The sequence below is a fragment of the Prinia subflava genome, chromosome 4 (assembly GCF_021018805.1).
Source record: "Prinia subflava isolate CZ2003 ecotype Zambia chromosome 4, Cam_Psub_1.2, whole genome shotgun sequence".
Taxonomy (NCBI): Eukaryota; Metazoa; Chordata; class Aves; order Passeriformes; family Cisticolidae; genus Prinia; species Prinia subflava.
Window position 1 is genome coordinate 38,458,581 of NC_086250.1, and position 14,951 is coordinate 38,473,531.

At 38.8% G+C, this 14,951-nt stretch overlaps 1 protein-coding gene across 3 annotated transcripts in view; it reads left to right on the top strand.

Annotated features, from left to right (window-relative positions):
* Positions 1 to 14,951, top strand: part of PTPRR (protein tyrosine phosphatase receptor type R) — a 140,263-nt gene that overhangs the window by 100,683 nt on the left and 24,629 nt on the right. For all 3 annotated transcript variants that reach the window (XM_063396466.1, XM_063396467.1, XM_063396469.1), the window contains 2 exons: positions 8,528 to 8,714; positions 14,174 to 14,258. In XM_063396466.1, the coding sequence (XP_063252536.1) occupies positions 8,528 to 8,714; positions 14,174 to 14,258 (272 nt within the window). The remainder of the gene's footprint in view (positions 1 to 8,527; positions 8,715 to 14,173; positions 14,259 to 14,951) is intronic.

Here is a 14,951-nt window from a genome sequence, read left to right on the forward strand (position 1 = left end):
CCTATTCTTTTAACTTCTTTTGGTTATATTCATTATAGCTTGGTTTAAATTAGCATGTGCATTAATCAGAGAGAGAACAGGTCATCCAGTAAGTTTGTGCAATGAGGCCTCCCATAAGAAGTAGAGCAATGCTGCAATGCAAGCAGATAAGAATAGTAATAAACAAGACTGCATTCAATTAAAGCTCTACCATCTAAAGAAAATTAACCACAAACTGGTAAACATTTGTTCAGCTCTTGGAATAAACAGCTCAAATAAGCACAACAAATTAGCATCTTCATTAATTTTTACTTCTGAACATTTAACTCAATTTTCACTCATGCTGCAGACACATATATGTGGCTATGAAGGAGAAACAGAGCTTTATGTTGCCATTCAAATTTTATTGAAGATGTAGGTTTGCGTGACAAAATGCAATTTGATTGTAGAAATAATCTACAGGAAAAGATGGGAGGCTGTTTAAGCTTTGCATTTTTGAACAGTCAGTTCCCGTAGTTGAGCAGCATTGCCTTATCGAGGGCAGAACAGGAGTGAATTGGCAGAACATTAGAAAGCCTGATTAAAAGAGGGAAAGTTGAAACTACACTCATGTCAGCTGTTTTCCTCTACAGGATATTGAGCCATTCCTGTCCTAACCAGATACTGATTGCTTAAAACTTAATCCAGAAGTACTTGTCAAAACCGTTTCCTCAGCTCATTTTGACCTGCTGAGCTGTGAGTAGATCCTGAGAATTGTTTGCAATTTAGTGCTGGATGTATTGGTCTTCTCTCGCTCATGGCTGTGGGAACAAGATCAGACCCTCTGGAGAGAACATGAAATGCCTCCAGTTCTTGAAAAAGCTATTTAAACTTCATAGCTGAGGCTCCAGATTGGTTTCTGTGAACTCAGGGAGAGATGGAGTATGGTGCCAGGAGACTTCTTGGAGCAGGGAAGCCACAGAGGATTGGAAGTCTTGCCTCACAGCAGCCATGTATCCCTCTTCTTCTTTCAGTGGGTACACAGCTTACTGTCATAATTTCCAGACACCTTCCTCAGAGTCAGTAAACATCAGTTTTAAGAGTGACAAACAGAGAAAAATAAAAATACAACACTGGAATACTGTGAGGAGAGCTGTGTCACAGAGCAAACATGAACAGAAATAGCAGGTAGTCTTCCCAAGAAGATGCATACTTCATATTATTGCCTTTCTTAGAGTCTTGAGCTTAAATATATTCCATCTGTGGCTTTCAGGTGATGGGTATTGACTTCAGTGTTATGTCCAATTAGCCTCTGTAAATGACATCCTTGGTTTGGTGAGATGGGGCTGTTCACACCAGTAGCTACAGGATTTGTCTCAGGTGCAGATATCTGCAAGACAGAGCAGAAATAATATAAATATCAGTGATATTAACCATTTAATTGTTAAGCATGTTTGTGGAAAATTGGCTAATATCTACCTATGTGTCCAGGATCTCCTTTCTGAAGAGGAAAAATCAGAGCCAGAGGAATGTTTATCTGTGAGAGGAATAAGGTTTTGGAAATGAGGCCAGGAATCCATAGAAAAAGAGAGGTTTACTGTTCCCATGCATGGTAAGAAGTCAGTAGGCAATTTGTGTTGGTTTAAGTAGCACTGGTATGTCAGAGGATGGCAGGAGAGTGGGGAAGGTCAAGTTTTGACCTACTGCACACTCACGTGCTGAAGGTGAAACTAAGGTCCTGATTTTTTATTTTTATGCATAATAAAGTAGCTGCAAAATAACCAGATGTGAGCTGAGCAGAATAGATCCTTCAAGGTATCAGGTTCTGTCAATTTAGACTGCTCATAATGCAAAAGTAAATTCTTGTTTGGCCTTTTTAGTTGGTTGGTCTCAACTTCTGATTTTTGAGTACTTCAGTCTGGGTTGTGATACAGATTTGGTTTGTTGAAAATGTCTATAACCTGAGGTTGGAGTGGTTCCTAAAAGCCAGAACTCTTGTTCAAATGGCACCCAGAATTCTTAGCAGGTAAAGCAGAGAGCATTTGGGAATCTGAGTTTTCATCGTGGGTCTGCCAAGCATGACATCTGTATATCAGTGCTTCATAGGGTACCTGGGAGTGTGAAAATTAAAAGTACAGTATGTCCAAGAAATATTATGTGCAAATATTTATGTGTTGGGATGACATTCACATACTTACCTAAAAATTTTTAATTCATTATTTTCTCAAACTAATACTTTGATGATATTGATTAACCCTGTGGAAAGTAAGAGTAAATAGGAGGATAATTACATTAATGGGTATTGTATATTATCAGAACTCATGGGGTTTTCGATCAGAATATTCTTCAATATGTGCTGCAGCACAACAGAAAATTGAAACTTATGAGTTCTACATTTCCAAGGAAAAAATGTAGAGTAAGAAAAATGAATCTTCAAATTTCAAATTGGATGGTCAATAATGGATTTTTCTTGTATTCTTAGAAGACTTGTTTGAGATAGTATCCTGATGCTCAGAATAAAATCAAGATATTGTCACACCCATTAATGTAACCATACTCTCATTCAGCCCTACTTTCCCAAGATATACAGTAATATCAGCAGCACATGGTGGATATATATTTCAGGCTAGCAAGTACACAGCAAGAATCATATATATGGATTTTGGAAAAAGTATAGAAATTGTCCTTATACATTAGAAGCAGCTGTTTAGTAGTACTGTAAATGTTACTTTAAAACTTGTCAAATTATTACTTCAAATGAGAGTCAACTCTTAACCTTCTCAGGACTGTCTGTAATGGATATTATAGATCCTCATTTGTGAAAAAATGTCTCAGTTGTTTATTAGATGATCCATATTACTATTTGCCCAAGGCAGGAAGAAAACAGCAGTATCTTCTATATTATCATTTGAAAAGATTATTTTAACCTCTCCTTACTTCTACTTTTCCTTTTTTCAACGCTGATTTTTCTTGATGATGTCACAGTTTCCTATTTTTATTACTTTCCTATTGGTTTAGAGGATTAATAGCAATACTAAATCCTTTTCTAATTTACTGTATTTTTCACACTTCAGTGGAGTTTTGCATATGATATTAGTTCCTCTACATGACCATGTTTTCTCTTAGCTATTTTGCTAAAAGCAGAAAGAAAGGTGAGAACTGTATTTTTTCCATTGTTCTTTTTTCCAAATATACTCTTTTTTTTTTTCCTTTGAATTGCTCTACTGAAACATAAAGCTAGATATGCAGGTGAAGTCTGGCAGCAGTAAGAGAGTAAGTACTGAAAAGCATGTGCCTAGCTGTGCTCTCCCTGTACAGTTACAGCAGAGCAAACCCCACCTGCACTCAGTGCATTTTCTGATGAGATGGACCTGCAAGGGGAGAGACTCAAGACCCAGGTCTAGGCCTAATCTGTGAGCACCAGAGAAACAAAAGGCACAGGGGAACTGTGGTGTTTTTCCCTTCAGTAATACCCAGGGAGAGTAGCCCTGTCAATGCTCCCTGGTACAAGTGGGATCTGAGGACCCAAAGCAAACTCTCACTGCTGCTTCCAAAGCCACCAGAGAGAGAATGAGAGGCTGAGGCTCAGGAGTTTGGGTGCTGCATTTTCCAGGAGTGTTGAATAAATATGGAAATGTGTATTTAAAGAAATTATTCAGCTCAAATAAACAACTTGGAAAGCATGTAGGGCAATTGGATTTTTGTAATCAACATCATGGCTTAATTTTAGGGTCATGGAAGACCTGCAAATGACCTCAGTAATGTTTAATAGGGCTTTAGTAACCTGGTGGCCCTCCAAGGTGGACAGGTGGAGATTCCTTTTGAGAATTTTCATACAAACATTGCTTTCTAAAATTTTTATTTTGTCATGCCTTGTAATAAAATCCGCTTCTTTAAATGTATTATTTAAAATACTCCAGTGAATTCCCATCAGTGGACTTGTTCGTATTACTCAACTGAAAAGAGATCTGTGAGTATGTAGTAAGACCTCCTTCTGGGATTCCAGACAATACAGACACAAGTGGTTTCCTGATTGCACTTACTCACCTACCCAGGGATGAGGTGGCTGTCCCAGCTGGTGGAACTTCGGAAGAGCTAGTCTCCTGTCAGTTTTAATATAATGTTGTCACGAATGTTTACAATTCCTCAGATTCCTCAGATGGTACTCTTCCCCATCAAGACAATCTCGAGAGGATGCTAGGGTAGGTGTATCATAAAATCTTCTCTTATTTGGCCCAGAGTATTCACATGGGGAACATAAAGATTATAAAGTTATTTAAAAGGGGAAAAAAAGTTTGGCTGGAAGAAATAAGGGAAAAACCCACGTGTATGGGTCCCTTAGTCTAATTTGAAGTGGAAAAATACCAGTTAGGAGATATACACATACATACATACATATACATATATATAAACTGTATCTTCAAGTAAAATGAGTCTGACTTGAAGCGTCACTGGTCGGATTGTGATTTCCTTATTCAAAATTTAATGTAGGTAAGTGATAAATACCAAAAATGGGCTTTGTTTTAAGTGGTACCTCCTTGTTGCCAGCCTTGTGCAGTCCCTCCTAGTAAGGCAGAAAAAGGTGAGCTCAATTGCTAAACTCTTGCCATCCAGATAGTAAAAAAGAAGAGAATTCTTGTTTTTTCTTCCACAGAGAGTGAAGAATTTAACTATTAGAGGAGCACTGAGAATCCAGAGTCTAGAGGGGGACCTGATACTATAAGCATCTTTTATTAGAACATACAAACACATGATGGTTCAGGCCCTCCGTCATCATTCAAGACAATGCAAAATGTTCTGTTTTCAGCCCTGTTCCTCAGCATAAAGAATACAATAAAGGAGTCTGTATGATTAATGCTTCATTGGTTATAGCATTTCTAATGTATGTAAACAGTATGTAATGAGATTTATTACTTGAGGAATCTATCTTCAAAAAGGTTCATTGAGATACACATATTTATGGAAGAATTACATCCAGAACTAAGAACTATTGTTTGTCCTCTTATGAACTTCTAAGAAGATTGCTTTTTATTCAGATTTTATCCATTGTGTACTTTTTAATGCATTAAATATGCACCTAAGAACTGGTTCCTCTTTCCAGAGTAAGATCCTCAAGACCAGTGTTCACCAATAATCCCCATAAATGGTAAAATCTGTAAACTCACAGTTATAATTAGATCAGGTATATCTTTTGTTGTTGTTAAAAAGGAAATCTCCCTGTTGCCAAGACTGTCAGTTATAACAATGTAAAAGCCAAAGAAAATATTAACATTTTCACTTTGTTACTGGACAGTGGGAATACTTTTCCTCTATATTAGGAAATCCCAGTAGGCTCTCCCAGAAGTATGTCTAAATCTAAATTGCTACCATTTCTCAACTAAAGGTAGCCTAAACAGATTTGGAGGGATTCATTGCACAGCTCTTCTGTGGATTTCTGGATGGTTTTCAAAAGATTGGATTTGCAATATATGCACTAAGAGCCACCTGGTTTAGGGACTGCCTTTTTCTGTGGAATAAATTGCTAGTCATGGTCAGAAGAGGTGCTTGTGTGGGAGGGGTTTTGTGACAGAGAGGATGTTTTCCTTGAGAAGTGGTGTGGAGCTGGGAACTGATTTCCTCCCAGTCTGGGGCAATTCCCAGGGAAATGGGATGGGCACATGAGCCAGCACGCTCCTGCAGGTCCTGCTGAGAGGAGCCATCATGGTGTGTCCACCCCAGACCATCAGAGCTCTGGATTTGGGTGTGAGTGCTGGTACTGCTGACTGGGGCTCCAGTCAGGCTGTGCCATGAGGCACAGAGCACTACTGGCAGTCTGTGCATATACCACTTACCCACCATTTTTCGCTCAGGATGCTACTTCACTTCTACCAATCATCTAGCACAATTAGCAGAATCATACCCCACCTACTTCCCTGCGCCAACAGAAACTGTCCCCATCTATCCCTGGAGGCAGCCAGATACCCACTCCTGACTCACTGTTACCATCTGCAGGCCTGGGTAGCAAAGCTGTTGCTGCCACCCATACATCACCTAAGCTGAAACAGGCTTGTGAACAAAATGACACAATGCGAGATTCACCTATTCCACCAGGTGGTCATGTCTCTTGGACATTATTGCTTTGTGCTTTGCTAAGTGACGGGTGAATGATTGGAGTAATTTCTATTCACGTAAACTGACATGATAGAAATTGTTTAATTTAAAATAAAATTACTGAAGTATCTGCTTACATGTATGAGGTTCAATGAGGTGAAGTGCCAGGTCCTGCTTTGGATCACAAAACCCCCATGCAGCTCCACAGGCTGGGGAAAAGTGGCAATTAAGCTGCCCAGCGGAAAAGGATGTGGGGGTGCTGGTCAGTGGGAGTTGAACATGATCCAGCATATGCCCAGCTGGCCAAGAAAGCCAATGGCATCCTGGTCTGTGTCAGGAATACTGTGGTCAGCAGGATCAGGGCAGTGACTGCCTCCCTTCACTCAGCAGTGGTGAGGCCACACCTTGAGTCCTGTGTCCGGTTTTGGGCCCCTCGCTAGAAGAAGACATTGAGGTGCTGGAGCATGTCCAGAGAAGGGCAATGGAGCTGGGGAAGGAGTACAAGTCCTTTGAAAGGCTAATGAGGGAATTGGGGATTTTTAGCCTGGGGTAAAGGAGACTCAGAGGAGAACTTATTGCTCTTTACAACAACCTGAGAGGGGAGTCAACCTCTTCACCCAAGCCATCAACAACAGACAAGGGGAAATGGCGTCAAGCTGCACCAGGGGAGATTCAGGGTGGAAGTTAGGGAGAATTGGCTTCACGCTGCACCAGGGGAGATTCAGGGTGGAAGTTAGGGAGAAATGTTTCATTGAAAGGGTTGTCAAGAATTGGAATGGGCTTTCCAGGGAGGTGGTGGTGTTACCATCCCTATAAGTGTTCAGAAAACAATTGGACATGGCACTTAATGCTGTAGTTTAGTTGGCATGGTAGTGTTCAATCAAAGGTTGGACTCACCAGTCTTGGAGATATTTTCCAACCTTAATGATTCCATGATTCTATAGAGGAAAACATTCCCCGAACATTAGTAGCACTTGCCTCACAGATACTATCAGATGATGTCTGTATTATATTTATAATAATATGTGGTATTACTGTAAAAGGGACAGTTGTATCTTAACATCCAATGTTCAGAGAGGTTTGCTGTCACACTCTTCTCAGCAGATAAGCACTCTTCTCCTGCAGATAAGAAATGCACACAACCAAGCAGAGTTTCAGCAGAAAAACTGGAATCACTAGATAATAAATTATCCAGTTAATGGTTAATCAGTGGCATATGGGATTTTACAAAAGGTAAGGCGTAGAGTTGTAGACGGATCTGGCAGGATGACTATTTTGGAGAGACTTGAGACAATCTTATGTTATGTTTGTGTATCCAAGAAGGATAGAGTGATTGTGAGTTCAAAGAACTTCCTTGTAAGTACACCTTAATCGAAAGACAATAATGTGCAGAGGTAGGAATCAAACTGATGTTCTCATATCTCTATAGCTGCTTGGTAAATGTTAACTGAGCTGGGCATCTGTAGTCCAGCTCAGCAGGCTGAATCTGTCAGTCCTATAAGACTGATTGCTGCTTAGTAAACACAAAAACTTTGATAAATGCCTATAAATTTGTGTTTGGTCATCACAATTTGCAGATCATGGATTGTTTGCAATCAATATGCCCAAAGTTAAGGGTTGAGTAGATAATAGTTGATTGATAGGTTGAAAATACAAAAAAACCCAGCTAGTTTTCTTAAGTGTTGTTTTGAGAAAGCCCCAAAAAGAATAGGGCTCATACCAATTCCCATACAAGTGTGGTCTATTTGTATTTTCATGGCTCAAAGTTGTTACTGAATTCAACTTTATTTTTCTGTCGAAATGGAAATGTTATGAATTTTATAGTGCTGCAAGAGGTGTTTGGCATTTCCAAATAACCCCTTTTAAGTCTATGACCATTCCTTCTCCTCAGACACAGATTATTTACTGTGGTTTATTGCCTTCCCTTCCGTTCTGTCTAACAAGAGACATTGTCTAGTGTCCTGGTAGTCACAATGTTTACAGTGCCTTTCATTTATTTCTGCTGTTATTACCAAATTTTCCCGCTCCATTATGTATATTTAATTTCAGTAAATTCTTAAACATGCACCTGACATAACTGTGAATTTTTTTCACATTGTTATGTGTATCTGAAATACATCCTTGGTGCTTTTTTCTGTGAAATATTTCTTCCTTACCAAGATACCATTTTCACATTTGACATTCATTACAATAAAGTAGCATATAGGGAGCTGTCTCTGCTTCTAAGAATAATTCAAATAGTTGCCCCCAGCCCACATTTTTGCAGCATTGGTTGTTAGGTGGAAGAAGCAGGACGTACTTGGTTTTCCACCTGCTCAGTGCTACCAGTGAAACTAGTCTTGCAGTCTTTGCATGCCCAAATCCATCAGTGACTATAGAGAAAGTCATGGTGCATAAATAACTCAGGATCAGCTTCATTAGTAGGGGATTTACAGTAACACAGATCTCGTATAACCATTTGAATTATCTTCTGATGCAGACGAGGATCCAATGTCTCACTGACTTTGGATATGAGCAGCTTGGGAAGTGTTGAACCTTTCGTCACTGTGCCGACCCCACGGGAAAAAGTAGCGATGGAATACCTGCAGTCAGCTGGCCGCGTCCTGACACGGCAGCAGCTTCGAGACACAGTGGCATGTTCTCATTTGCTTCAAACAGAATTCATGGTGAGTTTAATAACACACTTGAAATGAGGATTTTTGACATAAGTGGCACAACAGAAACTGCAAAGAAAAGATAATCGGGCAACACTTTCACGTCAAGGTACAAATCATTTCCAAAGGGCAGATTAGGTAGTTTCAAGTTTCATGTTTGCACACTAAAGACGGATCAGCCAGTCAGTTATATCCGTGGATAATACAGATTCCTCTTGGTTTGAAGTCCCATCGTAAATGGGCTAAGTATTATAATAGAGTTACAGTGCAAACAGAACTGTAACACTGTGACAGTTTCAAAGAGATCATAAAAGCTGTAATGAAAACACAGTAATAATTGGAGATTTTGTTTGTTCCCATGTAAGCACCATGTATGTTTGCAATTTGAGCACTAAATTTTTAGTCACCGTAAATTAGTTTTTGGAGAAGATAAGGACACCCACAATCCCTGTCCAAAAGGGACATTTTTCACCAAGGTCCAAAATACCTTTAACAAGCATGCCATACAGCAACCTAGTATACGGAAGACAAAAAGCCCTGAAGTGTTTTACAAGTGTATTTATTAGTAAAAAGGCTAAGAATCTAAAATGAAGAAAATAGCCAGGTGGAAAAGTCAGAACAGAAAAACTCAGCCAAGAAAAACACATTACAACACATTACTTTAAGAAGATCTGAAAACGTGTGGTATTGCAAAACACTCAAATGAAAGAAGCTGTCAGAAAAAAAAGGAGACACCTTTTACAAGGGAAGTAGAAAAGAGCATGAACTGATGCTACTTGAATGTGAAAGCTGAGGCAGAGCAAAAAGGGTTTTGAATTTTAAAAAATCCTAACTTCATATTTAAACAGATCAAAATCATGAAGCTTACTAAAGGATACAAGGATCAGTTGATGGTCAAAATGGTAGAAAAGTGATTTGGGGAATTTGAACCAGTAGGTGAGAAGTGACTCCATTATTTGCATCTGCATTCACCCTAGAAGAACTTAGGAAATTTTCTACATGTGTGACAGGGATAGGTTCAAGCAGGTCACTAGAGGTTCTGTCTGATATTGAAGCATTAGTGGAAAGGATTCTATAACAAATCAATAAAATTAATAAAAGTAAGCTCGTAGTCACCCCGGAATCCTAAAGGAGTCCATATATGCACTTACTGATGTATTAACTGGAGAGGTGTGATGTAGCAGATGTGCTTCAGCAGCTGAGGAATCAGAGGGCCAGAGGTAGCAGTTTTTCAGAAGGGTTCCAGAACTGATCCAGAGAACTGCATGTCTAGAAATCTGATATCTGAATCAGAGGAACTGGAAGAAATTAAAATTATACATGCCAGAGCACGTGATCCCATAGGTTTCATTTTCTTTCCAATTTGTGCATGTGAATCAATAGATGATGAGTGCCATCTTACACTGAAAATTGCTTTTCATTATGAATAATTGCATCCTATGGAGCAGCCCTTTTACTTACCTTGAAAATCCAAGGTTAATAGTAAAAGTCATTTGCTAAAGAAAAGTAAATCCCTCAGTTCTTCTACCAAAATTTGGACAGACAGTGTAAACAGAAAAAATTAAAATCATCCAACATACTTTTATCACCAGTTATGCCATAGGTTCTCTGCCATTCTGCTGCTTAGGCAGGAAAGTCAGAAGAAATAACTTCATCATGCTTAAGCCCCCATGTTAGGAGACAGTTTGTACAGACAAATTGGCACCTCATAGAATCCTGTTTACCCAAATTGTCCCACACAGCAGTTGTGCTCAGCTTTGGGGAGACAGGGTCACATTTTATTTGTCCCTCAGGGAGTCACAACATGGCTCTGGCCATTCAGGGTTTCCACAGAATTTTATTGAAAAGGTTGACTTGTCTATTCTGTTTTTAAACAAAAAAAACCCAAAAAAACAAAAAAAAACACAAAAAAACAAAACAAAACAAAAAAAACCAAAAACAAACAAACAAACAAAAAAGACAAAAAAAACCAAAAAAACAACAAAAAAAAGTGTTTTAAGATGAAGCTGTTGAACAGTATCTGTTTACTATGTTTGTTGCTATGGATAGTAGCTCAAGTAGGAACCTGAGGCATGCAAAGAACGCAGTATGTAACCCTCAGCCATTCTGCTCACACAGCTCATTTTAACTAGCTAAAGAAACATAGTAAGGCAGTCTCCTGGAATTATTAGCTCTCATGAAAAGCTTCCAAATGTGAAAAAAGTTGGGAAATGTTTGAAGTTTTCAGTGGAAAATTAAAACATGAGCAGTTTCAGATTATTTTTATGTCTTCATGTTTTTTTTCATTAACAATTAAAGAGACATTACTTAATTAAAGGGTATATTTGGTTGAGAGAATATACCTGATTTGCAAGGACGAAGAAACATGATTTGCCAAGCATATATGTTTCTTTTAGTAGCCTGAGTTGCTACTCTTCAAAGGACAAAATATGTGAAGTTGGTGACAGTAGATAAAATTCATTCCCAAAACACCTAAATGTCAAGAAACACAGTCCTGCATGGGAAAGTGCCTGATAATTAAATCCATAAAATCAGGTCCTCATAAAAATGGAGGGATGAGTATAATGACTACCTGCCTGAATTTTCCTAAATTTTGCCACATTTTCTTGAATGCGTTCAGAGATCCAAATCATATCTCTTCAAGTGTATGAACATCATTTAAAACTTAAAGTGATAAAGAATAGCTGCATAGTTAGAAGATATCACGCAGAGAGGGAAACCAGCCCATGAACAATATGCATATGCATCTGTAATTGCATGCACGTGACTGAGCACAGGAATGTGTGCAGTTTATGCATTATTTGCAATTATATAATTTATTTGATTAATAAAAAGAATGTATATATATATTGTCTGTACATCTACAGAATTTGTGTACTAGTTTGCACATGTTCCTGTTATTTGCAGTCCGCTTATTTGCTCCCCTTTTAGCAGGAATGTTATCATCATATCATCCTGATTTTTTTTTTCTGGAATAATCTCTTTTTTCTCACTGCAAATTTAAGAATAAGTGTCTGTGGCTGTGATCCACAGTGTATTGTCAGATTTCTGTCTGTGCCCTTGGACTTACAAGTACTTACTGCTGGGAGGAGACCACTGATTAGAAAGTGTTTACAGGATGTAAGTGATTAATGTTATTAATGGTTCCAGTTGGCCCAAAGAAATGTGTTTCTGTTTTCAACTTGGTGGCATTTTTGCATCTGTCAGTAACTTGCCAAATGATGAATGATTTAAAAATTTCAGCAGGCATAGTAATGGAGTCAGCTAGGCATCTGGAAGACCCTCACCGACCACCATCACTTGGGCTGGCAGAGGACCCTTCCTCACTCACCTTTTTCCAGCCTCTGTAGGTGACACAGAGATCCCATTAAGACAACCTTAGTGTCTTGCTCTCTGTCACTTGGTGCACAGTTTAGCACAGAAGCCTTTCAGAGGCCATGTACTTATGGTGTTTGTACTAAGCCAGAACTGAGCTAGGGAAGCTCTAGGTCAGCCAGTTGGAACAATTTGGAGCCCAAGGGCCAAGGGTAGGAGTCCCAACAGAGGTCACCATTGGGATGCCATAGAAATCAGAGGTGAGAATGGGGAGGGTATGGGAGCTCATTTTGTATTTTTGTGGATAAGGAAGCAGCATTAGATGGAGGACAGAGGTGAGATGGCTTGACCTGAGGTAATGGGAATGAGATTTATGCAAGAATGAAGTCTTAGAAGTGAGAAGATCCTGAACTTAGGACAGCCATCATATGGATGGCAGTACAGCGATCTGAAAAAGGATGGGGTGAAGTACCTGCAAGGAAGGTGTGTCTTAGCAGGAACATTTTGCTGGCCTGACACAGCAAGTCGTTCTCTTGAGGAGCCAGCCAAAGACCAAGAAGAGAGCAAGTAAGAAACTGAATGAGGGAGAGGGGAAGAATAAAGAAGGTCCATGAAATGCATGGACATAAGGCAGAGAAGGTAGAAAAATAAAAATCAACACCGATGCAACCTCACATGGTAGGGTGTTCATAAGCCAAGTTGAGAAGTGGAGACAAATCACAGCATTTCAGTATAAACCACCTAAGTTTTATTTAACTTTGCCATCTCTTCAAGCAGTAAAGTGAGAAGGTAGCTTCCCCTGCTTGGTGAAGCCATGTAAAAATCTGCTGTTGGATGCATGCTTGACAAGTTGTTAGAGGCCTCATCCCTGTTCTTTAAAAAAAAAAAAAACCTGCAGAGGTCAGTCATGCTGGGCAGGACCAGAGCTTGTGTCTGAAGGACAGGGACCATGCATCTCTCCTGTACCAAACTACTGGGCAGGCCTGCACCTCTAGAGTAGAAACCAGGTCATTTTGGAGGAAAATCCTTAAGTAAATTTTCCAGTGATGCAAGCCAATAGATCCTCCTCATGTTCCTATGCATCTCTAAGAGGCAGCTACATAAAATGCCACTGTCTCTTAGGCTAAATGTCCCAGGCTAGCATGATGTTTCCAAGTCCCTAGTTCTTTAAAGAAGTATTAATTTACTGAAGATCAAATTCCAGCTTACTCTAAGATAATTTAAATAATGGTGGCCAAAACCAAATCAGCATAAAAATAAAGATTTGAGTAAACTGAAGCCTTTTTAATGTGACTTTGCCTTATTATTTTAGTTGGTAAAACACCCCCACAATCATGAAAAAAACAAACAACCCCTGTATGTTTCATCCTGCCATTTTAAAAGGGTTGGTTTTATTCAACTATAGAAGCATTGTTTCAGGACCTCAAAATCAAAATCATTCTTACTCTCTCTTAAACCAAGTTAAACATTTCATTCAATACAAATTTTGCAGATTTTTACTCTTCATGCTGATAAACAGTTTGAAAAAATATCATTTTAAGTTTATGAGGAGTTTACAATTTGTGTATTTTTGAGACTTAAAGGGAACTGCCACATTAGTTACTTGCACATCTGCAATGTAAATCAGTCACTAAAAGATGAAAATTAGAAGCAAAAAAAATTACTTCCCATTTTTATTACTTTTGAGTCTGAATGCAAAAGACTAAGGCACTTCATTCTAGTAGTTTAAATAAGAGGCAAGTGAGGTCTTTGAATTTCATTGTTAGGGGCTTAGCACAGAATTTTTTAAAAGTTTGCCATATGTTAATATTTAATTAAAGTTCCTCCCTCAATTATGTAAAGTATTGTTCTTTTTTGCCACAGTACTGTACTTTTGAACTCCACTTTTCTGGAACTATAGTGCATTTTAACCTTGGTCCTAATCCCATAAAAACTTTTTTTGAAATAATTAATGTTCCTTGGAAGTCACCCCTTCACTGTGCAACTCTCTGTGTTTATTAAAGGAAGGGTGTTGACAGGCTTGAGGTGGGAACCACTTTTTTTCTTAATAACTTTGATGTTAAGAGACAGTTGTGTAACAGCAGATGGCCTTCTGGTGATAATTTCCTGCATGGCTCCTTTGGAAACATCAGTCTGATTTAATTTATTTTTTATAGGAAATACCAATGAATTTTGTGGATCCCAAAGAAATTGACATCCCGAGTCATGGAACTAAAAACCGCTATAAAACAATTTTGCCAAGTAAGTGAGTTAGCCCATGGTTTTCTACTATGACATTTAGTCCTGCTTTGAAAATATATTGCTGTGAAAATCTGTCTTTATATTTACTTGATGTGTACCCATTCATATTTGTATTTATAATTCATGTAGAAAGATAACAGAAGCCCAGTGCTGTAGGACTGGTAAATGCAGAACGCTCACTGAATGCCTCAGTAGATACACAGGTTGGCAGGATCCCATCCACGTACTGAAAGGCAAGCCTGGCTTATGCTGATTTTTTCTGAAAGACAGCTCAGGCAGATGGTAAGAGTGAGGTCTGCCATGCCTTGCAGTAGCTCTTCATAGCCCAAACCATCTTGCAGTCAGCGGATTCCCTTAGGATAACTTGGGACTAAACCTAGACAACAAAGAGCAAGTGCAACCTATATTGTCTTGTAGCGGGCTTCCATCTCTAAAGGTCCTGTGGTGATTGCTTTTCTTCTTCTCATGCACTAAACTCTCTTTGTGGAAATCTGTTTACATTCTTACAGTGCTGCCTCTTCATTGCTCTTAACTTGTTACTGCCTTGCTATATTGCTTCTGTATTTTCATTGGCCCAAATTCATATTCAATTGCTGTGTTATAATTGGAGGTGACTCAAAACTTTTCAGTGGAATAGATTTCCTTCAAAAGACACGTTTCTCTGAAATGCAGCTATTTTCATAACATTTGTTG